Genomic DNA, 27,077 nt, shown 5'->3' with positions numbered 1-27,077 from the left:
ATACATATAATTCTCTCTGAGCCATCATTAATTTTTTCTACAAGATGATCTAGATGTTGTTTCCAAAGTATGGCTACTCCACCATATCCTCTAGGTTTTTGTGTTGGAGGTATAGGGTTGTTTTCGTCAACTGACTTGCATGTCCAAGATGTTTTGTTAAAGAGCTCTCCAATATTGTCCTGTTCAAACTTGAATAGCCAATGTTCCTGAATACATATAAAATCGGTAAAATCTAAAATGTCTTTTATACAAGCTTGGGAGTTATATACATTTTTACAATTGAAGGAGGATATTCTAAGTAGAGTTGAAGTAGAGGCATCATGTGCTATGTGATCCTCTGGATGTTCTGGCAAAGTCCTAAAAAAGTGTCCGGCTTATTTGTTGGATAATCCTCAGTGTTTGAGCTGGGCTCAATAACTTCCAGTGATATTTGATTTCTATCAACCTTTGGAACTTCTTTGTCAGGTATAGATTTCTTAACTTTGTTTGTGCAGTCTTGATCCTTGTGTAACGTACTGCTGACTTCCTCAGGTTCTGTTTGGAGTTCTTGTTGTGATATTTTGATTTCATTTACTGTGTTAAGACGTACAGATGTAGCTGTAGAATTTAAAATAGTTGGAGATGTTGCCATGTTTGAAGTTGCATTTTCTGTCGGAGGAGTAGTTGTGACAGATGTATGCGGATGATTGACAGTATTGGTTGCTTGAGGCCCTGTTGTGGAATTAATATCGGTATTTACGGTTTGATTGTGTTTGTTGTCATGCCTGAAGTGCAGGTTTGCTCCTGTGAATGTTTGCTGGGCTGGCTGACGGTTATGCTGGTTGTTGACCATTGTTTGATGATGGAAATAAGATGGAGGCGGAATATTGGAAGGATGTGGAGGTAATCCATGCATGTTTGGAAGGTAAGCTGGCATGTGTTGTGGTTGACCTGGCCAATTGGTGTTCATTGGTCTGCACTGATGGGGATATGTAGGTGGTCTAGCCATGTAGGCAGGGCCCTGTGGAATTGGGTACTGGAAGTGGCTTGTATGATATGGCTGATAGTGTGGCCTAGCTGATTGTGATAATGTCAGTTCTAGAGTTCTGAGCCTCTGTTGAATGGACTGCAGCTCCATGTCGTGCATTTGTCTGTATAACTGACGAGTATTTTCAATATGGGTTATTCTATCTTTGATGATGTTATTTTCCAATGATGAGATATAAGTATCCATACTATTTGTGTGTTGAGGAGTATACACTGGTTGATTTTCTTGAAAGATAGGTGGAGGTTGTTTGTTCATGGTTTCAGTAGAGCCTGAATGTTGTGTACCTACAATTTTCATCCTCAGTATCTTATTTGAGCTTTCCAGTTCTTTTACTTTGGCCTCCAGACTGAGGGAGTATGTTTTTAGGTGTGCCTGGTCTTTCAGTGCATCATTAATAGTCACTTTTTCCTTTTTTAATTCCTCTTCCATTTTACGCAGTTTGCCTTCCTTATGCCGTAATTCTTTGTCAGATAAGGAAATGTCATTTCTTGTGCCTGTTATTGGGACTCTGTTTGTAAGTGACAGATGTGACTGTTCAGTTGGTTGAGGCAGGTCCTCTATTTGATCTCTGATGACTGTTTCCTCATTTAAGATAGCCCTGGCAGCGGAGACACAAGAAAGTGGTGATGCTACATCTGGAATGACAACTGGCATAAGTTTCTTGACTTTTTGTGTTTGCTTAGTTGGTATATTTCCATCAGCTGGTATAGAGTCTCTTGCATTACATATGGTGCATGTGTACTGGATGTTGTTCGACTCTTTTTCCAGTTCTTCAATTTCTGATTTTTTTAGCTTTTCACAGGCGTAGTGAATCCAATGGCTGCCTTTAATGCAGAAGACGCCTCGTGAAAGTAGTGTTCGGTTACATTTAGGACAAATATTGTCTGGAACTGATCTGTCAGTGCCTTTGTTAACTGTGTCTTGGTGGTTTTTGTTAGCCACAGTCAGCTCTTTAGAGAATGTGTTGGTAGTCACAGATTGATCTTCGGATGCACTGTTGTTCAGGATAGCAGGAGGAGATGTTTTATTTATTTTCTTTGCAGATGTTTGTTGCAATTTAATACATTCTTCCCTAATTTTCTTATTGACAGATGAGTAGTCTTTGATGCTGTCCATTTGTTTGGATATAGCCTGTAATTCATCAAAAAACATGTGGTGGTTACGTCCATTCACTTCCACTCTGCAGGTGGTATTATATAGGTTGATTCTGTAATGTTGACGCAAGTTTTGATTGCATTTAACTGCAATAGATTGTTCTACCACCTTACCAGATTTGTCCTGTTTATCATGTATGCTGCATGTGAGATCAGTATGTGCCTCAAGATGTTGAAGTAGAGTTTTGCTGAAATGCAGATAGGTTGCTGCAGAGAATTCCAAGATAATGTTACCATGTTTATATTGTAAGTCTACATCTGTTGGTCGTATGGTGGCGTCCACTATTTTCCCGATGGCTTTTTGCTCATTCAATAAGTAGGATTTTACTGAGACGTTGACTTTAGATGGAGTGAAGACTTGTGTAGGTATCCGGTCTCTAGTTGGTCGTAAACTTGCCATAATAGAATGCTTGATTTTAGATATATGTTTTTATCAGATGAAGCTTGAGATGATGGAATAGCGTGGTGACATCCACACTTACCAAGGAGAATATTTGTTTCTGAACAAAGTTGAAGTTGGGTTGTATCGAAGGTAAGATATTGGTATAGCGTGGGAGCATCCACACTTACCACGTTGTTTAGAGCTGCTGTTAATTGATTTTTATTTATTTATTTTTATTTTGTAATAGACAAGAAAATTTCGCCTAAATTCCACAACAGGTCGGACCTCTAGAATAATATCTGTGAAAAGATGAATATTTTGGTATAGCGTGGTGACGTCCACACTTACCACTTAACGCTATTTGTCCGCCATTGCTGGAAATCACACAGGTTCCCGTAAAATTTTGACGTCATAAAACAAAATGTCTGACGCCACAATGGAAAAGTGATTGTTGTTGACGTCAAAAGTTCAAGCGGACGGGTCAGCCGGGAATAGCGATAAGGTGTATAAGACCCACTATCACTGAACAGTGTCTCTGTCTTAGTGTCTAACACATTTTAGGTATAAAAAGTAAAAATTTAGTACTTACCAAGTCTTTTCATATTCTGTTTCCCATCTATAACCTTTTTCGTCTTCGTCTCCCATTTTTCTTTATTTATACCGCAGTGTCCAAAATATAAGTATATTATTTTATTCGAACATTTGAGTGCGCCAAATTATCTCCCTTGCAGAAATAGTTTCGTAAAAGTTGCAAATTTTGAAAGATTACATTTTGTATCGCCTTATTAATAAGTAATTGATCTTAATAATAAGAAAATAATAAAAGAGATTGTTTTACTACATGAAAATATTGAACAGATCATAACTATAAACTTTTAGATATGCGAAACTAACTTTTAGAAAAAGTCCTATGTATCGAGGTCAAGGACATTCGAAGTCGAAACTGAAAATGGAAAATGACCGAAAATATTGAAGTGTTGCCTCAGATATAAAATGTCTCACATAATCATCAGAGGCCGCTTCGGGTAAATTTATGTTATATAGAAAAACCATAATGAAATCTTAAACGATTAACTTGTCGGACAGATAGTCGATGAGTTTGACAGATTGAGCAAAGGATGCTGGATGGCTCACTAAATTTATTATGTCAGTAATGACAAGTCGACTATCACTACTTTAGGTTTATAATAAATATATGACCATAATGGATTTATGCCTTACACTAAATTTACTTAGATATAAATTGAAATTAATAAATGTAGTAGTCCACTCAAGGTCCCACAGGCACAAGAAGCATTTACAAGCACACTGTTGTATAAAATCAGTGCATGGCAGGCTATCATCAAGATGTTAATGGTGGGTCTCATTTGGGTCTAAGCGTGACGCAGGATTGCCGATTTTTAGTAAGTGTGACACATGAAAGTCAGATTATTGTGCTGTGAAAACGGGAGACAGGAAATTACAAAAAACAAGAGAATTGCTTACATACATAGTGTAAACGGGATACAGGAATGTGACAAAACAGTTTGCTGGATACGAGATCAGAACCCCCCAATGAGACCCCCTTAATGGATTTCTGAATTATATTAAATGAATAAAGAATAGAATTCAGTATTGACAATTGGTATAAGTATATATGATGTACCCAAACAGATACAGATAACAATTAAAAATCATAATTGAAGGTCTTTCCACTTCTGATGATTCACTTTGATATTAAAATACAGATTAAAATTTCATATACAGTGACAAATGACACCTTAATCACAAAGGTTCCTGGTTCGATTCCCGTCTGGGATGAAAATTTCAGGGACTTAATTTTCGGCTCTCCCTTGACACCATTTGCGAGTATGGTCTTGAGGAAACGATGATAGTCCATCGGAAGGGGACGATAAATGGCTGACCCATGTTAAGAGAGAGCCATATCTCTTGCACGTTAAAGACACCCTTGTAGATTTCGAAAAAGAGCAGGCTAATGCCGCTACAAGGCAGCACTCACACCCGCAAAGTGTAATATAAGTTGCAAAACTTGTTTCCCAATCCACTATAAATAAATATGTTTAAACTAAACTTGGTAAGTAAGTTAAACCACCATCATGTAATTTTAAATATAAAAAGGTAGAAATCTGGAGAAATCTCCCCTCTACGGTCAAAACGCCCTTGCAATCAAACTTTACTTGTTACGACATGTCGCAACTAACAATTTAGTAAAAAATTATTTGTCGATATCTTTTACTATTTTTTGAAAATAAATGAAAATAAGCAAATATCCAAATTTAGAATATGACCTTGACCTTTGAACATGACCTACTTTTCATTTTTTTTGGACCAAGGAATTGAAATCAAAAGACCCTAGGCCTATATCACTTATGGTTTACCAGATAGAAATGCATATCTCTTATATCAAATGCAAAAGGGGGAATAACTCTCAGATGGAGTCTTCGGATAGCTTGGGTCAAATAGCCACCCTAATCCTGAAGAAGTTACGAGCAATTTGGTAAAATAAATTTGTAATCTTTAACAGTTGCGAAGGAGTAGTGGACACAAGAAAAACAGTATTTGGGGAGGAACTCTTACAACGTAATGTCTTCTGGTCAATAGAGTCAGTTTTAAAAGCGTTTAAACTGTTCGATATTATATACATATATGAACTATCACAGCGAAATTTTGTGAAATAACAATACCCCGCAAGAACAAAATTAATAATCATAACAAAATCAATAGGTCTTTCCACAGAAAGATGGAAAGACCTAATCATGATTATCATTCTTCTTTCAGTTTCTAGTGATCCTTCAATTATCATTCATTATTGAAAATTACTCAAATTAATACATGCAAATAAGAAACAACAAACAGACATGTATGTGTAATATCAGGAGATAGAAATGCCCTTTACAGTGTTTTTTTTTTTATTGTAATAAAGAAATTTACATTTTATTTTTGATGAGCATCATGCGTTTAAAATAAGGTAATCATTTGAGATCTAATTTTCTTCATCGTTCTACTGAATATGGGAAAATACACAATCACCAAAATTTATTTAATACTTTCCCATTATCTTTAATTATTTTTGTCATTATTACTTATTATTCAGAACTATCAGAGACATACATGTACACTGTCCGATATTGAGTAATTTTGTTTGTGTACTAAGTCCTTGTTATTAAATAAAAAAAGATTGTCAGCCAATTGCAACATCGAAATACAAAAATTGGCAGCTAGGGGAAATTTGGTGATATCTAGCAGCCATCATGTTTCTTAGTAACTTTCATCTCATTTCCCACTTTGAAATATCAGTTAAAAAGAATTGGTTTAGTATTGCACCACTTAAACCAATATAACTTCCTGACTGAGGAAAAGAAGATGAATACTTGTGAATTCCTACACAAAAACTTCACCACTTATACATGTAGTATTTATGTTAAGAATGCTAATACATTGTACTGGCTTCACTGATAAAAAAAGAGATCAATCCCATTGAAACAAAACCTGCAACATACCCTCTTAGATAGTGTGATTTATTAGCAATGCTAACTGGTTAGTCTGTTGATGTTACATTATTGAAATGAATTAAGCAGACTTATTACTCGATTTATTTCACTTAACTGGGCGGGGTTTAATCGGTTCGCTCATAATAAACCAGTCCATCTATAGATAGGTGTTTTAGGATAAACTCATCAATGAAGTGTCCAGTCATTCTTTTGTAAATTTCTTCAATGACACTGATAGGTGATTAGAAATCAACAATAATAATAACGGCAATCATCCTTATCACACACATATTCAAATAGACTGTCCTAATGCAAATTGAAACGTAAGCTCCGCCCGATCAGTTGAAATAACATTGGTAATACCAGCGAAATGAAATTACTATTAAAGTTCCAAGTTATTCACACACTGTTAGTACATGTATGTAGTAACTCCACAAATAAAACCACCAAATATAAAAAAATGTATTAATTTGCAAAAAGGATATTAAAAAACACATGCCATTAGAAAATTACCAACTAATAAATAAGATATTATTCATTCTGAAAACCTATAAAGTCTAAATACTCCTCCTCACTTTTAGAGAACATGTCCCATCAGATAATAACAAAAGAACACTTAAAGTGCACAACACCCGTTGTCATGGTTGTATGAATATAATAATATTCATGTTAAACTTCACCACATAAAATGAAAATAAGTAGCTTTAAATGGAACCAAAGTAAAGGCTGTAATACTTCGTGAAATATAATCCTAATAAAAATATTTGTTTGGTTCCAGTTTCCCAATTGTGTCTACATGTATTGATGTATATTAACCCCTGATCGTAGCACTTTTATATAATTCCCCATCCGATAAAAACATAAAAATATCAACTTTCTATTTCTTTCCTCGTTGTGTGTTAATGTGTATATTTTAGAAGATGTTTCACCTGATCATTATTATTACCTAGCTACACAGAGGGGGGATAGGACCTTTATCGGGACTCCGGGATCGGGTGTTTTTAAGCTCGGGATTTCGGGATTGACCCTTTCGGGATCCTGGAATCCTTTTTTCAGATTTCAGGATTTACTTTATTTAAATTCGGGACCTCGGGATTTCGTTTTTTTAAGTCCGGGATTTCGGGATCAGGACCCCTCCTATCCCCCCTCTACATATGAGCTATAGATAGTTTCTCAAAGCCTATAATGGTTTACTTAAAAATTTATAAATTGTGACTTGGATAGAGAGTTGTCCCATTGGCACTCATACCACATCTTCTTATATCTATTTATTTAATTTTGTTACTCTCTATAAATACCAGTGGCGGATCTAGAGGGGGGCGTAGAAGGCATACGCCCCCCCCCCCCCCCCTTTTGCTCTGGCTTTTTTTTTGTTGTTGGTAAAATGGTAAAATGATTAATTAAACTAGACTTCGTGAACTTTGCCATTTCCCGTGTACTGTAGTATTTAATTTTTATGCAACAATTCTTTACTTACATGTATAAAGATATTTTATGCTAGAATTTACTGATTGTTAAAGTCATGTGATTCTCTATGGTGGAGTTGACCAGTTCGTCGAAAAAAACGTCGCGCAGTCATTTTGAAATTCAAAGTACAGTAACACATTACTCAGGCTGAGGATGACAAACTTGACACCTTCAAAGCGATACATAATTGAGCAAGAACGTATTAACTTGAACTTCTATTTCACTATTCCACCAAACACTCTATAGACTATTACACTCTCATGAAAAAAAGTTCCACAGCAATATTATTTACCTACGAAAACTTGTTTAACCCCAAATGCCCAGTCTATTTTAAAATAACATAGATGAATAATGATCCCCAGTCAGTATACGCTCTAGATATATTAAAAGTCTAAGGTACGAACCATTTGATTTGAGGAGACGGTCTGAGATATTTGAGAGAAAAAAAATAACTCTGATTTTTGCCTTAAACAAAAATTCTGGCTGTATCTGGATTGAAAACAATAATCTTGTCCACTGTTTTTGCTATTAGAAACAAAAATTTCCAATTAACAGAATTATTAAGCATTAAATGAACATGATGAATAAAAAACAGGCATATTTTTTTTGTGGCAGGGGTTTGCATATCTGCCTGGAATGTCTGTTTTGCAAAACTTATTTACTAAATACTTTTTTCAAGACCAGACTTCAAGCTGCCTGATGGTTGTGGCCTTTATGTCTCCATTTGTCGACCGTCATTCATAAATTCTTGGTCATTTCAGACTCATTCGTAGCCTTTGGTTGATTTGAAACCCCTCACTTCCCTTAAATTTGTTGGGTGAAACATTATATTTCTTATCCAAATGTTTGGTTGATATGTAACATATCAACCAAACATTTGGATAAGAAATTGCTTGTTTGTCTTTTTAACTGGTGCCGGCCGTATTGGAAATTTCATTGAATACCCCGGCGTATATCTTGTTTACAACAAGAAAACTGTGAGGTTATGATAACTTAACTTACAACAAAACAGCGAGAATTTTCCATGTCTATTTTTTATTAACAAGTCTCACATCAAATTAATTAGTTCATTGCTTTGGATCCATACTATCATTTTATGATAGACATGCAATTAAAAGAGAGAATACAGCATCGAAAATGTCCAACCCTTACACTTTACAGCAACTACAAAATATACATGCCATACGCCAGGAACCGTTTAAAAAGTGCATATTACACTTATTTTATGTTTTAGCCCCAAAAAGGTCCCCATAATTTTTCGCCTCGTTCTACTCTCCGATCTTTAGAAACTATGTCCCCCTTTCCAAAATCCTGAATCCGCCCCTGAATACTATAAGAATAAGAATAAGAATATTTTATTTCCAGTTAAAGGGCCCTATGAAGAGCTTTCATGACATTACATACAACTATATATAGCGTGTGACAGTGCTTTAAATTGTAAAAAAAATATTGACAGTACTTTAAAGTGTAATAATGTTATGTTTAAAAAGTGTTTTATTTTTGTTTTTCAGTCCTTTGTGTGATGAGTGTGTAAAGATAGCTACAAGAAGAATTGCACTCAAACAGTCAAAGTCTGTTGCAGTTTTCAGTCGTTTAAACTCAACATTTCCTTACAATCCAACACACATTAGGAGTAAAGCGTATAAGAATGACAATCTACAACAATTCAGATATGTTAATGGTAGTCAAGTTTCTAAAACATTCTTACCACAAATTCGTTTTGTTCATAATGTGATACCTAGACCATTAAAAACATTAAATATAACTGGAGCACCTGTTATTGTGTTAAATCATAGACAAATTGGAATATTAGCTAGGGCTGTAGGTAGAGTTCTGAAGATCAGATACTTTGTACTTGGTACAGTAGCTGGTGGAGGAGTAGTATTGAACCAGGTATATATATGTATACAGTAAATTATTCATACAAGTGCAAAAATGCCACACATGTGTCACGCATGTACCTAAAATGTGTGGCATGAAATGTCTCTTTCACATGCATGTGACACACATGTGAAACGCATGTGTGGCATTTTTGCCAGTGTAGAAAACCTATATATGAAAGCTAAAACTGCAAATGAACTGTAACACATGTCAACAGTATTTACTGTAAACACCAAATTATTGAAGACAAAATTTTATAACTATAAATAGTAATGTCTCAAATGATAATTTAATTGTTTTCTTCCTTATCATGTCTATTCCATGTTCTGTCTTCTTTTTGAAATGCTGTTTTTCATTTTTTTTTAAATTTTATATAGATACTAAGAAAAAAAAGCTTTGTGAAAACACATTTCAAAAGATATGTGTAAACAAATCTTTTTTAATTTTCAACATGTTTTGTAATGTTGTTTTAAAATTGATGAATTTGTTTTTAATTTGTCTCTTATCATTGCATCAATTGAATTTAAATTTGTAATTTTATTTTTTTAGAAATATGAAGAGTTGAAGCAGTATATTCCAGATATAGAATGGATGAAAGATTATCTGCCAGAGTCAGAAACATTGGATCATGTCAAAAATAATGTCCTACGAACATTAAGGAGTATTCATCTTCCAGAAAAGGTTACTAACAGTAACATTTAAACTCCACAATTATTGTTATAATGGAAGTCAAAACTTACCATGTTTACCATGCTTTTTAATCAGTAGTCTAGCAATGCAAATTTCTCCAAACAATGAATGTTTCCATAAGGTGTTATACATGACTTGAGATGTGAAATATTTTTTGGGATTTTAACTTTTAGGCTGAAAATTCTTAATTTCATACTTTTTTAGCTCCTGTACTCTTTTGTTTATATTAAAGTGATATTTGGTTTACAAGTGTTTAAAACTGAGCATGCTGAGGGTCTAATGTTTCGAATGATATATAAAAAAAATCTAGTTCAGTTCAGTGTAAACATGGTAAACAATTCTTCCCAACTGTCAAGCTCTTACTTTTCTGTATGATTGAATTTGAACAAGGTGAACCAACACCTAAAGTGGTAATAGTGGGTGGTTACCAAAAGGTATTCACAGTTGTCTTTCACTAGATAGTGAAATAAAACAATAATGAAAACAACGACAGTGAACACCCTTCAATTAGCCTTCAGTTCATTCTGGTCAACATGTTTCGCCAAAAAGCGTGGTATCTTCAAGTTATCTGTAGAATAAATAAACAAAAGCTAAAAAAGATTTGTCTAAAAAACCAAACTCTTAAAATGTCAAAACACTATGATACTTATAGAGATAATTTTCAACAGAGATCATGAATTGGAAAATCATTATCATGTGACAGGGTTGACATTGTATTTGCAATACTTGATTCTTTAATATTTTAGTTTATTTTTCATGTATTTAATGTGCCAGCTTTTTTATTTTTCAGGGGTGGTTTACAAGTCACCTACCAGATCTAAAAGGTTATAAGGATTTACTCAGTAAAAGTTCCCTAGCAGTCACAAGTAAGTTATAGCTATAGGTTTGTTATTATTTGTTATCGACAATATGCTAAATGGAAAAATTAAGATCACTGTAATTTGATTTTTTTCTACAAAAATGGCAGAAAGACAATTATCCATCCATGAGGGTTTAATACCTTACATGTTTACTTTTTGGGGCATATCTTTAAATGAGCCAGATATGGTCTTCAATAGTTGAGTATATTACATACAGTAAGAGTTGTATTGCAATAGTAGGTATTTATTGGGATTCAAATAGGGGATGGTCTTTGTTTGGATTATTTTTTTTTTAATTCAAAAACAATCGTTTAAATGTAAAATTTATTAAGACAACTGCATGAAATAGGAGGAATCAAAGTTGTTTATTGGACTCCTCAGAAAGATAGAAAATACAATAAGGAATGAAAATATTCATATTGAGATCTAAAATTTCCTTTTATGGCAAGTATCTCACTTAACGCCAAAAAGTGTTATTTATCACCAGGTATCAGTTATTATGGACAGCTTTAACAAAAATCAAACTAAAGCCAATTTTGAATTTAATGATTTATATTATTTCATCCATGATATACTCAACCAAAATGAACTGTACATTTAAGAAACCATCAGAGTTAATTCTATTAAGATTTTAGACAAGCATTTTGACAAGTGAAGTTCTCAAAATTATAAATTTTATTAAATATGAATTTATCATGTTTATTGTCGAAATTGTTATTTGCTAATCTGAAGATCTGTTTCCTGAACAAACAGAACCTTTTGAAGAATTTGGTAATATATAAGTGTTGTACAATGTACTTAATTTTTCAGTTTGTTTTGAATAGGTTATAAGTTGTTCTTTTTTTGCCGTTATTGTGATAAAATTATTTAGATATTAAATGCATAATGAGCAGTATACACTTACAATGTATAATGTAAAACATATTTGTCTATTTCTTATTTTGTTTACTTTTACTTACGAGAGTATTTTACATTGGTTAAAATATGTTTTCATATATATGTTTATTATCACAAAAACGCACAACCACTGACTAACAAGATTCATTCATGGACAAATTTGTTCATCAAAGCATCATGGAGAAGGTCATAAATACTAACATGTTTTCATCCAGGTTGATGTTATGACTTTTTCCCGTAGAATTTGATACTTTTTCTTTGGTTTCCTTCAGTTCATAATAACTAAAGTAAGAAAAAAATGAACAACTCAAATGCAATATTAGAAATTGCTTTATTCTTAATAAATAATTAAAGTATTTAAATTTTACTACAAATTTATCCTGATAAATCATCCATAAACATGAAATGTCCCTTTTGGATTTTCCTGATTCATTTGAAATTCAACATATTAGAGATAATTTCCTAATGTGTGTAGAGTAAAACTCTGGTTGGCTTACTTGGTTTGTTTGAAAAACATTTACCCAATATCTATCATGTATATAGGCATAGTATAACCTGTATACTGGTATACATATTATATTTAGATTTAGGATATTAGCTCTCCAAAATTGACTGATCATATGGTAATTTGTATTACCACTACATCAGTTTTGTTATGAGAAAAGTCTTTCCTTCTTTTCTTTAGTTACTTGTGCGGGAGCAAATTTGTCTCCCATCATATTCATCTAGCAATCTGAAACCCTGAAAATGTTCTGATAATTGATGGTTTGCATAGACTGTTAATGATGGTTCCCTGTATACTCATTCTTAATAGTAACTGTTGTATTTTGTCAGGTTCAAGTGGTGCTTTGCTTCATCCATCTCAAGATCTCACAGGTGTGTAGAATAAACAGTCCAATTTATTGTAAAAAATATTAAGGGTATACACATATTATCTTCTTACTGATCAAATCTTTTTACATGATCTTTTCAAGAGATTTTTTAAAATCTTGAAAGAAGTTGAAATCAAAATTTTTTATGTGGAATCTGGGTCAAGCATGGATTCAAAAATGTGTAGGTCAGGTTTAGTATGTTACAAATTTGTCAAACCTCATGGTTTTGAAGTGGAAACACGACAGACTTTTCAAAATTGTTTGGATTATAGAACATGAATTATGGATTTTTTATATTGTTTGCTAAAATTTTCAACAGCCTCTTCCTTGAACAAAGAGCCTCTTTCTTGAACAAAGGATGAATTGTAAAAAGCATTAGTACAAGTCTTTATTTTTTTAACAACAATGTTTCTTTATCTGAATCTTTCAATGGTTTCTCAATAGGTTCTTACTGTTCACACGCAATCTAAAAAGTGTTCAACCTTAATTTTCAAGATTAAATTTTTGTAAGGCCATTACTTCATAGGTTTTTGAATTCATTGCTTTAGCATGTGTTTAGACTTTGCATATACATGTATCCCATCATTAAATATGAAAATATGAATTCCTGTTTTGATTCACAATCATGACAATAAAGTTATAAATGGTACCAACTGTATTGAAGTACTTTCAATTTCGATTTGTTACAGGCGGAAAAAAGTGTATTCTTTAACGGATTTCATGATGGTTTTTTTTATGTTTAATAGTTTGTTTATAAGTATTATTTCCAGTCCTTTACAACTTTAATGCTTGTTATATTTGTTAGTAATATTTATTTTCAACTTATAGTCTTATTCTATTCAGTGCTTAGAATTGCTAGAAAAGTTGAAATATGTTTTGCAATTCAATGCAATTTGTTGTTTAATGATACTGTAAAACTTGTGAATAAAGCTTATTTTAATTTTATCAAACCTATCATTTTAGTATTGTGAATTTATCCTCTGCCTTAAAATTCTTTTTTTTTAAATCTTGTTTAAATGCAAAAATCAAGTTTGGACATTCATTTGACATTTAAGAGTAGAAAAGTTCCCCTGAAGTTAATTCTGCACACAAGTGATATCTTGGCTCTTTCATGTTTATATACTGCATGTTCATTGACATTGTACTCGTATGCAAAAAAAAAGAAAAAGAAGCTTCTAATGATATTTTAAGCATGAAAAAAAATGTTAAGATGTACTGTAAAATCAGACACTTTTGAATTCATTTATTATTGGGATTAGTGAACAATGGTAAACAAATCTTGATTTATTATTACAATTAAATGAAATGCTGCATACAAAATAATGCTTTAAAAATTTAAAACAAAACTTTTTATTTTTCAGAATCTATCTTGTTGCAATTTTTTGCAATAATACAAAAATAGCAAAAATGTGACATTCATCAGTAAAAAAAAATATGTTATGCATAGGCGTACAGCAATTATAGCAGAAGTATTCGACCTGTGCATTTTATTTCATGACAAGAGGTTGCTTATTTAACACATACATTCTGTTTCAATTCTAAAATGTAATTACATTGTACTACTTTTATATCTCTTTATTTTTTTTATCAATATTGGTTCTTTAATCATATTGCCATCACTGGATGCAAAAACATATCCATGCTTGTTATGAATCATCTTTGCCCTGATGTTGGTATTCTATGGATATATAAAACTCTTATACATTTTATAAGGGCCCATGGTTTGTAAATGACACTGTATACAAAGTTTTTTAAGTGAGCATACCTTTTAAAACATTATCTTTGTTTTCAGATTTAGATTTAAGGCGATCTGTACCCATCATAGGATTTGGAAGATCATCTGATGATGATTGTGCTAAAAAGGTAATTAAGAATTTCTGATTTTGTCTTGCCTGCAACTCATATAGTCACAGTATTCAAGACCTAGGGATTAATATTCAACTGATTTTGAAACTGTTTGTATAAAGCTTTATATTTCAGAAGTAAAAGACCTGGATTTTTCAAACTGTGTAACAGATATCTTATGTTACAAAGTTTCCTTCTGTCATATGTCTATTGCCCTTGACCTAATTCTTCATTGTTCAGTAACTGCTTGTCATGTAAATTTCTCTTATGAGAAATAAGATAACTATGTTTGGTATATAAGTTCCTTGCAAATCTGACATGTCGTTCAGACAGGTTTACCTGACCTCAACCTCATTTCATAGATCAGTGATCAAGGTTAAAGTTATATTATTAGGTCTGTTTCTCAGATACTGTACATAAGCAGTAGGTCAACTATATTTATTTGTAGAAAATGATTGTTAGAGGTATTTGTCAGTTTGAGATATAGTTGAATTACAAAAGTTTTTTTGTCATTTATAAATTGTTGTTTATTAAGTCTCCCAAACAAAGTTTGGAGACTTATTGTTTTTGCTCAGTTCTTATTATTAAGTCTGTTTTTGCTCAGTTCTTATTATTTTTATTATTCTTCTTCTTCTTCTTCTTCTTTTTCTTCTTTTTCTTCCGCCACTTTTAAAAATGAACTTGTCCGCAGCGTTTCTCTAAAACCGCTTGTCAGATTTACTTAGGGTTTCATAGAATGGTAGACTAATATGTCTAGGTGAGCCATCAATCTTTCGTTTGTGCATTGGGGTCTATTAAAGGGTATTTTGGGAGGAAGAAAGCTTTTATCTTGTAAACGGTCAAGATCCCCACCCCTAAACTATATATATTCTTGAATGGGACGATAAAACAAAAAGGTCACCCCACCCCCTCTTGTTTGAAAACTTGTAAACGGTCAACATCCCTACCCCTAAACCATATATTTTTTTGTAGGGGACAATAAAACAAATGAAATGAAATAAAAGGGAAGTCCTGAGGGGGTCACCCCACCCCCTCTTGTTTGAAAACTTGTAAACGGTTAACATCATCAACCCTAAACCATATATATTCTTGTATGGGACAATAAAACAAATCATATGAAATGTACGTAAAGTACCTGAGGGTCACCACCACCCCTTCCTGTTTAAATACTTGTAAATGGTGGAGATCCCCACCCCTAACTTAAGCCATATATATTCTTGTATGGGACAAAAAATCAAATCAAATGAATATGGGACCATATGAATGGCGAGTTATGGGAGCTTTGTTTGGGAGACTTCGTAACAGCATCCTGTTACAATTACTTCTTGTTTTTCTTCTTCTTCTTCTTCTTCTTCTTCTTTTTCTTCCGCCACTTTTAAAAATGAACTTGTCCGCAGCGTTTCTCTAAAACCGCTTGTCAGATTTACTTAGGGTTTCATAGAATGGTAGACTAATATGTTTAGGTGAGCCATCAATCTTTTGTTTGTGCATTGGGGTCTATTAAGGGGTATTTTGGGAGGTAGAAAGGAGGGAGGGGTTTACTATAGAACCCTATGGGATTTTATTTTCTAAAATTTTCAAATGAATATAACTTGAAAACTGTTAGTGATAGACACATGCAGTCTTCAGAAATGATTATAGGACAATAAAACAAATCACATGAAATATAGGGGGAGTCCCTAGGGGGTCATCCCCACCCCCTTAAATTTGAGAATATGCTTTTATCTTGTAAACGGTCCAGATCCCCACCCCTAAACTATATATATTCTTGAATGGGACGATAAAACAAATCAAATGAAATTAAAGGGAAGTCCCTGGGGGTCATCCCCACCCCGTTCAATTTGAGAATGTGCTATTATCTTGTAAACGGTCCAGATCCCCAGCCCTAAACCATATATATTTTTGTAGGGACAATAAAGCAAATGAAATGATATAAAAGGGAAGTTCCTAGGGGGTCACCCCACCCCCTCTTGTTTGAAAACTTGTAAACGGTCAACATCCCCACCCCTAAACCATATATATTCTTGAATGGGACGATAAAACAAATCAAATGAAATTAAAGGGAAGTCCCCGGGGGTCATCCCCACCCCGTTCAATTAGAGAATGTGCTATTATCTTGTAAAGGGTCCAGATCCCCACCCCTAAACCATATATATTCTTGTAGGGGACAATAAAACAAATGAAATGATATAAAAGGGAAGTCCATAGGGGGTCAGCCCACCCCCTCTTGTTTGAAAACTTGTAAACGGTCAACATCCCCACCCCTTCTTGTATGGGACAATAAAACTAATCAAATGAAATTAAAGGGGAGTTCCTGGGGGTCACCCTTACCCCGTTCAATTTGAGAATGTGCTATTATCTTGTAAACAGTCCAGATCCCCACCCTAAACCATATATATTCTTGTAGGGGACAATAAAACAAATAAAATGAAATAAAAGGGAAGTCCCGAGGGAGTCACCCCACCCCCTCTTGTTTGAAAACTTGTAAACGATCAACATCCCCACCCCTAAACCATATATTTTTTTTGTAGGGACAATAAATCAAATGAAATGAAATAAAAGGGAAGTCCTGAGGGGGTCACCCCACCCCCTCTTGTTTGAAAACTTGTAAACGGTTAACATCATCAACCCTAAACCATATATAATCTTGTATGGGACAATAAAACAAATCAAATGAAATGTACGTAAAGTACCTGGGGGTCACCACCACCCCTTCCTGTTTAAATACTTGTAAATGGTGGAGATCCCCACCCTTAAGCCATATATATTCTTGTATGGGACAAAAAATCAAATCAAATGAATATGGGACCATATGAATGGCGAGTTATGGGAGCTTTGTTTGGGAGACTTCGTAACAGCATCCTGTTACAATTACTTCTTGTTATATATATATTTGTTACAAAAGTAAGCGGACATAGTTTATAATGTCTAATTAAGATCTATTGGCATTAGATATTTTGATGCTTTTTAACACTGAAAAATCACATTTTCTTAGATTGAAGCTTGACTCTGACTAGCAGACTATGTTTAATTTTAACTGGGTTTGATACAGTTAACTTTTTATCCATTTTTCTGAGTTCCGCTTTGATAATTTTGATGTCAACATCAATATCATGTTTTAAAGTTATAAGAAAATATATGAATCTATTTATGACATTTTGGCCCTTTAGAACTTCTCATACAAGTACATTGAAGTAGTAGACTAAACAGTAACATACATACTAAACTACCAACAGCACACAGTTAAGGTAGAGCCACTTGACACAGGCAAACCAGTTTTACATTTTCAATTTCGAATATCTTCACCTTTTCCTTTCCATTGGTACAGTTATTGAAAAGGATTTTCATAAAAATTTGGTCACCAGAAATTTCCTCTCCCAAAATAAAACCCATGCTGAGGGATCAAAACATCAAGAATAATGTCTTTAGCTATATGTGCAAATGACCACACCATTTATTTGGCAAATTCTTACATGGCACAAGTCAAGACAAAGTATGGATAGATTCAACAAAGACATATATGGCACTAGCAAACTCAAAGTATACAAAAAAAACTCTCATAAAATTGAGAATGGAAAAGGGGAATACTTCAAATTAAAGAGACCACATACATAAACTTGAAAGGTGAGTCTGTTTTTTTGGCAAACATCTTGCTTTCAATCAGTTGGGGACATTAGTCATATATCAACTTTTATGCTGCACCTACATAAGTAAGGATATTATATTTCACTAAACATGGAGATGTGATAACGCAAGCAAGGTATGTTGTTCCATGAACATATTTTTTGTATGATGATGTTTTTTACTATGAAAATAAGGAAGTGTAGTATGATTGCTAATGAGACATCTACTGGGAATTCATTTATTTTTGTTTGTTCTAATTTTCATAGATTGAGTTAAACTTGAATTTTCCAGAATAATTGAGTTGAGTTATGCTAAAGTCTGCCTAATTATCTATAAAAAAAAATTGTAATTCATTGTTCCCAGGCAACCACAAAATCTTCAAAAAATGCTATCCAACGAATAATAATGAAACCACAAATTTTCAAATGAATTTGTTGTAATTGATGTTTCAGAAGACCATATCTTTTATCATACTTTTATTTTTCTTACAGAATCCAGAAAAAGAAAAAATTGAAGAAATACAAGAAGAGATGATGAATATACAGGTATAACCTACTATATATATGACTTCATTCGTGCAATCTGTCTTACTTACTTATCCTCTTTGCTCCGATCTGAGCATAAGGTCAACACAAGTCCTCGCCACTCTGTTCTGTTCTTTGCCATTGTTTCTGCCTCTCCCCATGTCATCTTTAGGTCTTTTAATTCATTCTCTATTGTCCTCCGCCTTTTTGTTTTGGGACGTCCTCTTGGTCTCTTTCCCTGTGGTGTCCATCTAAGGGCTGTTTTTGTTATGCTTGAGTTTTCCTTTCTCAAAACATGTCCAAACCACCGGAAGCGCTTCTGTGTTATCTCGTCGATTATACATGACGACTCTGTCATTTTTAGTAGGTTGGTGTTCGAGATGGTATTAGGCCAAAATATTCTGCAGATTTGTCGGAGGCAGCTGTGGTGAAATGAAGAAAGTGCCCTCATATCTGCTTTCGTAACTCTCCAACATTCACTTCCATACAAAAGAACAGGTTTTACGTTGCTATTGTATAATTTGATTTTTGTTTTTCGGCTGTATTGCTTTGATCTCCAGATGTTCCTTAGTTTTTGAAATGATGTTCTTGCTTTTGCCAATCTGTTTTTGATGTCCTTTTGTGTAGAATCTTTAGTGCTGATGACTGTGCCCAAATAAATAAATTTATCAACTTTTTGAATTTCATTTCCATCAACCTCTAGTTTTCTTTGAGATGAGGTGTTTAATCTCATTTCCTCTGTTTTCTGTGTGTTGAGTTGGAGTCCGGTTTGGCTTGCAAAATGGCTGAGTCTGTTGGTCTTTTCTTGCATATGATCATGCCGAGATGATAATAAGGCAATATCATCTGCAAAATCTAGGTCTTCCAGTGTTGTAAACATAGACCATGTTATTCCTCTGTGCAATCTGTCTATCGTAGATAAATTTATTTTTTATGTGTACCCATTTTTGTTGACAGAGGAACAATAGAATTTTTGTGAATATTGGATTTTGTAGTTTTGTCATATTTTGCTTACAAACCTGTAGACAATTTGTACTGTGTTGAATATTTAAATTCCTGGTTCACTTATACTCTTGAAATCCAAGTAAAGGATACCCTACAAATAATAATAACACCACAGTAAATGCTGGTGATGGTTTTTTTTTATATGCTGCATAGCTACATTGACTCGTTTGTCATTCAATCAAAAAAATATTTAAATAAATAGGAGGAGCATTTGTTGTGGCTCACAGTAAACTTTACTATGTAATGCAGATTTAGGTTGAATTTTACAGTTTCAGCAATTTTTATACTAGAGTTATGTCCTAGAACTTTTTCAAAATGGTCAAAATGATTTTCAGATTAATTATTACTATTATAGAAATAAGGAGACATGATATGATTGCCAATGAGAAAAGTTTGTGTTATTAACTTCACTTTAGTATGTTTAGAATAAGGCTTTTTAATATTTCTTTAAATGTGCTTATGATATGATAGATGAAATTGAGAAAATATTTTTTTAAAGAGTTATGTACTCAAATACCTGAAAACAGGATGAATATTTCTAGTTTATATATTTAGTTCTTTCTGAAAAATATATATGCCCCAAAAAATGTACACTTCATACTTATTTGTTATGAGGAAAATACAGTCTATTAATTTACCTTTTTTACTGTACAAATAATATGGTTACAACAACATTATGTCTTAATGGTTATTTTCATGTAGATGAGATATCAAAAAGAGGTTGAAAGACTAGAATCTGAGAATAAAGACCTAAGGAAACAATTGTTAATGAGGGAAGAAAAAACAGGAAAGAAAGTCAATTGGAGGGTAAGTTTTAAGAAAATATGACAGATGTTTATATTGAATTGATAAACAAGAAACCTCATAAAAAGAAAGTCTTTTTTTTCTATCTACTGAAAGGTGAAAACACGATTTGCAGATGTTGAGGTTGAAGGACAATTAAGCAAAGGGCATAACATTTTAAACAAATGGAGGTAAATAAGTAGAAACTTATGCTTAAAAAAGGAAATTGAACCGTTAAACATCAACTTAAATTGAAAAATTCTTAGGAACAGAAACAGACATACACAAATATTCATTGAAATATAAGTAAAGAGAAAAGGTGTGATCTGCTTTCTAGTTATCAAATCAGAACATCCTTTGATTATTCTGAATAATCAATTATAATTTTCTGGACATTCCCTGACACCAACATTTCTATGTGTTTTAGTACTTAAATTGATAAAACAACATTTTCTTCCAGATTCCATATAAATTTGTAAGTTAAGAAGTTTTGTCAATTTTCCTATTACTGATTATACTGTATGATACTTCAGACCTTATATGCGTGTAAAAATAAAGCATCTCTCTTCTGAATGTAAACACAGACCTGCTACCTATGCATAAGTTGGCTAGTTTGCACTTTTCCTTCCTGATCTTGTAAAAAGAAAGGAACCAGTTATGCTTTAAACTGCTCTTTGTCTTTTAAATATCTTACACAAAATATGTTTAAATATACTATAAAATTTTGTTTTTTGAATTATGAAATGATATGAATTTTGAAGATAATCTAAACAATTGATTTTATCAATGAAAAAAAAAATTTCTGTTTTGACATCTATTAGATTTTAAATTTATGATGTACAGAAACTGAAAACAATCCTGATTTTTTTACACTTTAGACTTCATAACCACAAGTAAAAACTACAATCGCAAAAGTTTTGAGCTATATATAGTGGATATATTATATTTTGGTGTAGGTAGACACTTTAGATATTAATTCTCTATTAGACTTTTTCAAACATTCATATATTTTTAAAAAAGATAGTTGTTTAACATGTTTAATGTTAGAGAAGTAATAAGAAGAAAAAGATTTTTCATTTGAATTAGTTTAACTTCTTATTTTAGATCGAGGATACAATTATAGGATAAAATTATAGCTACTAATAATGCTATTAATCAATACTTTGTGTCTGCAAATTAGATAAAAACAATTGATATTTTTGGGATAGACTTCAGCAGTGTTCTCTGTTTTTGATATGAATATGCCCAATATTAAGTTTTGTTGTCTCCCTTGACTTATAAGACATTTTTTAACTGAAACTTCAAAAAATAAAAAAAACTATTTCAGAGTTTAAATCCTAGTCTTTGAAATAAAATACTGCTCATATTTTGTAATGTGGAAATTTCAGAATATTTGGTGTTCATAAATTAATTCAACTTCATCAGTCAGGGGCGTTACTTAAACAAGTTATTTTTTTTAATTACTTATGTAAGTAATTTTTTATTTTAAATACAATAAAATTACTTCATAGAGTTATTTTAATTTTCAATAGAAACATAGACTAAATGTAGTTTTCATGATTTTAAACTACATTTTATATCATAAAATAAAGAATTTATCAAATTTGAGAGGAGTATAGAGATGAAGGGTTACTTTGAAAATAATAACAAAAATATTACTTGAATAAGTTATTTTAAACATTTTTGAAAAAAATAGCAATTACACTTATCTAAGGCACATATGTAATTGATTTAGGTTACAAATTATAAATAACTTCAGGTCTTAATTAATTCACAAGTATCTATCTATTTATATCAGTCTACCTTCAAGATTTTAGAGGAAAATGATAATTTAATAGTCCCAAGAGACCAATCTTTGACCCAGAAGCGTCGGTATGAAAGATAAGTGCGTCGGAAAGTTAATTAGTGTTTCTGAAGAATTAGTTTTTATATATCAAGGGAAAAATAACCAGATAACTGTGAAAATTATTTAAAGCTAGTAAAATCTGTATTCTTGGACACCTATAAAAATAATATTCAGAAAAATAACTTATATAAGTTATATTTAAATAAGCCTCGTTTTCAACATTACTTGTATAGGTAATTTTAATTGTTACTTGTTTAAGTAATGCCCCTGACTGTTCATATCTTTGTTTTTCAGAAATCCCTTTTTAGTCAAAATTGATTGATTTTGATATTTTCTTTATTTTTGCAGAAATCCTTAATAGATATGTACTCGGATGTATTAGATGAATTATCAGGATATGATTCCACATACAACACACAGGATTACTTACCGAGGGTAGGTATCAATAATGTGCAGAATGATGTCCTTTTCATTTGTTGATTGTAAAGGGGACATAACTCAAACAAGTTTTCTCTGGCAATATTAATCGATCACATGTATTAATTTAACTTCAAATCCAAATTCAGAATAAAAAGCACAAACAAGTAAAAGTGTTTTAAATAATTGTATGAATTTAATTATCACTACAATTGCTTTTCTTGTGTCATAAAGAAAAGAAACCTCTTCATTTTTCAATTGAATGACTGAATGACTGTATTAACTGTTCTTATTGACAATCATGTATGGTCCACTGTCAATACATATATCAAATTCAGTGAGACATTATGAGGTAGCTATATATATAGTATATACTGTCTTGGTAATTAAAGGAGTAATTTCACATAGAAATAGAAGTAATATTCATTTTTTAACAAACATTACCTCTATTTGACACAAAATCTGGAAAATATGCTGACTTGAGCCAGGAATGTTTTCTCATGTACAGATTTGTTTTACCTGGATGTTTTTGAAAAAGATCATTTTAAGAAAGAAATTAATATTTTTTGTATATTTTATATAAAAATTGAAATTTATCGCATATTTTGCCAAAAGTGAACCTTTCCTTTTTTTTTATCACATAAGTATTGTTTAATACTGACATAAATATAAAAAAGAAGATGTGGTATGATTGCCAATGAGACAACTGTCCACAAGAGACCAAAATGACACAGACATTAACAACTATAAAGTTTATCATGTTTATTTTTATCCAGTATTGTTATTATTTGAATAATGAATGTAATGTAAAATTCTATTACAGGTTGTAGTTGTAGGAGACCAGAGTTCTGGGAAAACAAGTACTTTAGAAATGATAGCTGGTGCTAGGATATTTCCCAGGTATATAAACAGTTTTTGTATCTATTATAATCACATCAGTGTTAGTAATTTACAAGAGCTTTTTATTTTAAGCTCATCTGGTCCAAATGGCCAAATGATCTATTAACTCTTCACTTGTTATCCTCCTGTATCTGTCGTCATGGTTCAAACCCAGTTCAAAATTGGGTGGCATCACTTTCACCCTTTAAAGTTTTGACTCTTTAGAAATGGAGAAAATTGATGAATTTGCCATTTCCACACGAGAGCTTTACTTTGCGTCAACCAAATGTTATGAAACGTACACTCAATACTTATTACCAACATACTCAGATCAAGTTCAATTATGTTTGAGCAAATAAGCAAAATCTACATCCTCAGTCCAGCCACGTCCTTTTTGACCATTGTTTGAAATTTTACAGCTTTCATTGAACAATGAAACTTTTCACCCATCTTTTCTTGTCCTGAATCATTTTATTTTTTGAATGCAGCTTGATTATTCTGAGTTGTAATGAGTTATGAATTTCACATCTGCCATGCAGTCTCTTCCTGTAAGCCAAAATTTTTATATTTCACCTCACTCATTGTACAAAATTCTTGTCACATTTTTGGGGTCTTTTATGAAAGGGAATAACCAGTGTAGCTTCAAAATACATGTTACCTCAACCAATTTCTGCTTTTTATCTAAAGCTTGTATCTATTAAACTATAGTAGGTAGACAGAAAGTTCTATCAACTGGTTTCATATGGAGAAAGCTAGGTTTTTCTTATCAAAATGCACATGCAATGTCAGTATTTTGTACTTAAAAATTTCAGAAACACTGATTTTTATAAGGGCTATTCCAGAAAAAAATGTATTGGGGGGGGGGGGGGGGGGGGGGGGGGGGTTGGAAGGCACATTGTATTAATAATACATGGGTGATGGGTATCAGAGCAACTTTTCACACTATAATGCACTTTAATTCTCAATTACAATTGTCTGGGTGGCGGGTGCTGACAAAAACTGCCTTCCAACCCCCCCATACATTTTTTTCTGGAATAGCCCTAACTTTATGTCAACATTGAAACTAAATGGAAAGTTTCCTATGCTTCACAAATGTACTTCAAATCCCTTAAAAAAGGGGGGACTAGGTATTGTGTACAATGATTTAAACCTTTTAATTGTCTTCATTTTTCACAGAGGATCAGGCGAAATGATGACACGATCTCCAGTTAAAGTTACATTAAGTGAAGGACCATACCATATAGCAGGATTTAAAGACATGAGTAGAGAATTTGATCTTACTAAAGAATCAGATGTAAGTAGCCTGAACGATTTAATTAGGGATGATCCAGAATTTATTGTTTGATGGGTGAGGAGGTTGATTAGAGGGCAGATGGGTGGTGATTATTTTAGAAAGATAGTCTGAACAATTATATGAAATAATTAGTTAAAATTATGACATGGTTGGTGAAAATTATTAAAGAAAAAGAAAATCCTGTTTTGAAAAGATAATTGAAAGAAATTGCTTAAATATTGGCCAATAAGAATTTAACGTGTAATAAAGCATGTACAAAAAAAGTTGGTTTACAGTAACTTTAGTTTATCCACTGGTTGTTTTAATTTTGCTATTGCTCATTCTACTGCTATTCTTGAACCCTTTGCCTGAAATTTGCATGCAAGAAAATGGTTGAATGTTTGTTCTAATGATGAGTGGTCTATCTACAGTAATCACAAGTCTGTCAACTTCGAAGTTATTAGTTTGATCCCTGCTTCACTAGTAAAAATGTTTGAACACTTTTTAGATCGGTCAAAAAACTAGCTTCTGTTTGCTAATACTTTGAATATTTCAATGTGATGAATAAAAAAATTATATGGTTACTTTTCTCAGGAATTACTGAACAGAATGAATTCTTATTATGTAGTGATGACAGTGATAAATTTAAATGTGTAAACTTTTTCAACACCTACTTCCTGTTTACTTTGAATTTTTTAATATGCTAATTTTTTTCACACTTTCTCAGGACCTACACAACAGAATGACTTCTTATTTGGTCAGCTTCTTGACAGTAAATAGTACTTTATATGTGGGATCTATAAGAAGCTAACTCTCTGTTTGCCTATACCTTGAATTTCAAGTTAGCTATATATATGCCAAGCATGACAAGACATGTAAAAAATGTTCTAAGCAATCATTGAATAGTTTATTTTTTCTTTGACAGTTAGCAGATTTACGCAGTGAAGTAGAAATGAGAATGAAAAAAAGTGTTCGGGAAGGACAGACTGTCAGCAAGGAGGTAGGTTAAATGTTCTACTTATGTTTGGTCCTTCAGTTAGTGATCATTCCTCTTTATACAGGATACTGTAGTTGTTTATTTGATTATTTTCGTATTACTATTAAAAAAAAAATGTAATAAATACATTGTCATGTATCTTGAGGGACTAGATTGAAAATATTTTGTGATATACATGTACCTTGATAAACAGACTTTGTACTGCTGTTCTTAATCTTTACTGCCATTGGAAATTCCTCAAACAATAAGCTTAAGAGTTCAATCCTACATTTAAAGGATAATACAAACTTGAATGTTTACTTAGGTGGCACACAGTGAAATTTGCTGCATATGGTCTTTTTTTATCAAAAATATTGTGCCGTTTTCATGTTATAAGTGTAAAAATGAAGGGAATAAATGGTAATTAAGATAAAGCATAGACAGTTATTGCTATAGAAAAATATGCAACTAAATCATTTACACTTGAAATTGTGTTGTGTTACGATGCTGATAAATGATTTATTGATATATTTCTTTTATCACAAAACATTTTTAGGGTTTGTTAGGTATTTCAACATTAAATAAACCTCAAAGCCACAGTGTATATCACATTAGAGTATTTGTTTTATTAAGGTCTAGAAATTTTTTGAAGTTAATGTCCCACCTTGATTTTTTATGAGCACAAGTAAAAAATAATTTGGATTTTTTTCTTACTAAAAGTTTTCACTAAAGGGGACAAAACATAAAAATACAATGTTTGCAAATCCCCAGAACCATTGAATGAGAATCCCCTTAATGTTTTTAAAATGACCATATAATTATTTTTCAGTGTATATCAATGACAGTGAAAGGTCCAGGTATACAGAGAATGGTTCTTGTAGATTTACCTGGAATTATCTCTGTAAGTAGACATTAATGTGGTTTACCGTAGTAAGCTATTTTAATTATGTGGATTCATTTATTTTTTGTGGTTACCAGTTTTCATGGATGAAGGAAAACTTGAATGTTCTTGGATAATTAATTTTTGTGGTTTTTCCAAAGACTATATGTACACATCTTCAGAAAATTTGTTTTTTTCGTTGAACTTTTAATTTTGTGTTTTAACTGTACCCGCACATTCCGCAAAATTGGTTTCCAACATACAAAAATAAAACATCAGTGTATTTGAAACAAAAGATTAATTG

The 27,077-nt window shown here is 32.3% G+C and overlaps 2 protein-coding genes across 3 annotated transcripts in view; one reads left to right on the top strand and one right to left on the bottom strand.

Moving 5' to 3' along the window:
- LOC139501736 (general transcription factor IIH subunit 2-like) overlaps positions 1-3,304 on the bottom strand; it is a 32,885-nt gene extending 29,581 nt beyond the window's left edge. The window contains exon 1 of the mRNA XM_071290883.1: positions 3,153-3,304. Coding sequence (XP_071146984.1) covers positions 3,153-3,208 — 56 coding nt within the window. The 5' untranslated portion in view covers positions 3,209-3,304. The remainder of the gene's footprint in view (positions 1-3,152) is intronic.
- Positions 3,305-3,461: 157 nt separating this feature from the next.
- The window catches only part of LOC139501008 (dynamin-like GTPase OPA1, mitochondrial), a 44,525-nt gene continuing 20,909 nt past the window's right edge, over positions 3,462-27,077 (top strand). Inside the window, exons 1-13 of one of the 2 annotated variants that reach the window (XM_071289951.1) lie at positions 3,462-3,588; positions 9,033-9,414; positions 9,952-10,083; positions 10,883-10,958; positions 12,684-12,725; positions 14,514-14,584; positions 18,682-18,735; positions 20,422-20,526; positions 22,697-22,783; positions 23,589-23,665; positions 24,821-24,938; positions 25,843-25,917; positions 26,723-26,794. In XM_071289951.1, the coding sequence (XP_071146052.1) occupies positions 3,557-3,588; positions 9,033-9,414; positions 9,952-10,083; positions 10,883-10,958; positions 12,684-12,725; positions 14,514-14,584; positions 18,682-18,735; positions 20,422-20,526; positions 22,697-22,783; positions 23,589-23,665; positions 24,821-24,938; positions 25,843-25,917; positions 26,723-26,794 (1,323 nt within the window). In that variant the 5' untranslated portion in view covers positions 3,462-3,556. The remainder of the gene's footprint in view (positions 3,589-9,032; positions 9,415-9,951; positions 10,084-10,882; positions 10,959-12,683; positions 12,726-14,513; positions 14,585-18,681; positions 18,736-20,421; positions 20,527-22,696; positions 22,784-23,588; positions 23,666-24,820; positions 24,939-25,842; positions 25,918-26,722; positions 26,795-27,077) is intronic. The other variant, XM_071289952.1, reaches the window with a different exon arrangement.

Source organism: Mytilus edulis, chromosome 13 (assembly GCF_963676685.1).
Source record: "Mytilus edulis chromosome 13, xbMytEdul2.2, whole genome shotgun sequence".
In the NCBI taxonomy this organism is placed as follows: Eukaryota; Metazoa; Mollusca; class Bivalvia; order Mytilida; family Mytilidae; genus Mytilus; species Mytilus edulis.
This window is presented reverse-complemented; position numbering and strand designations above follow the sequence as displayed.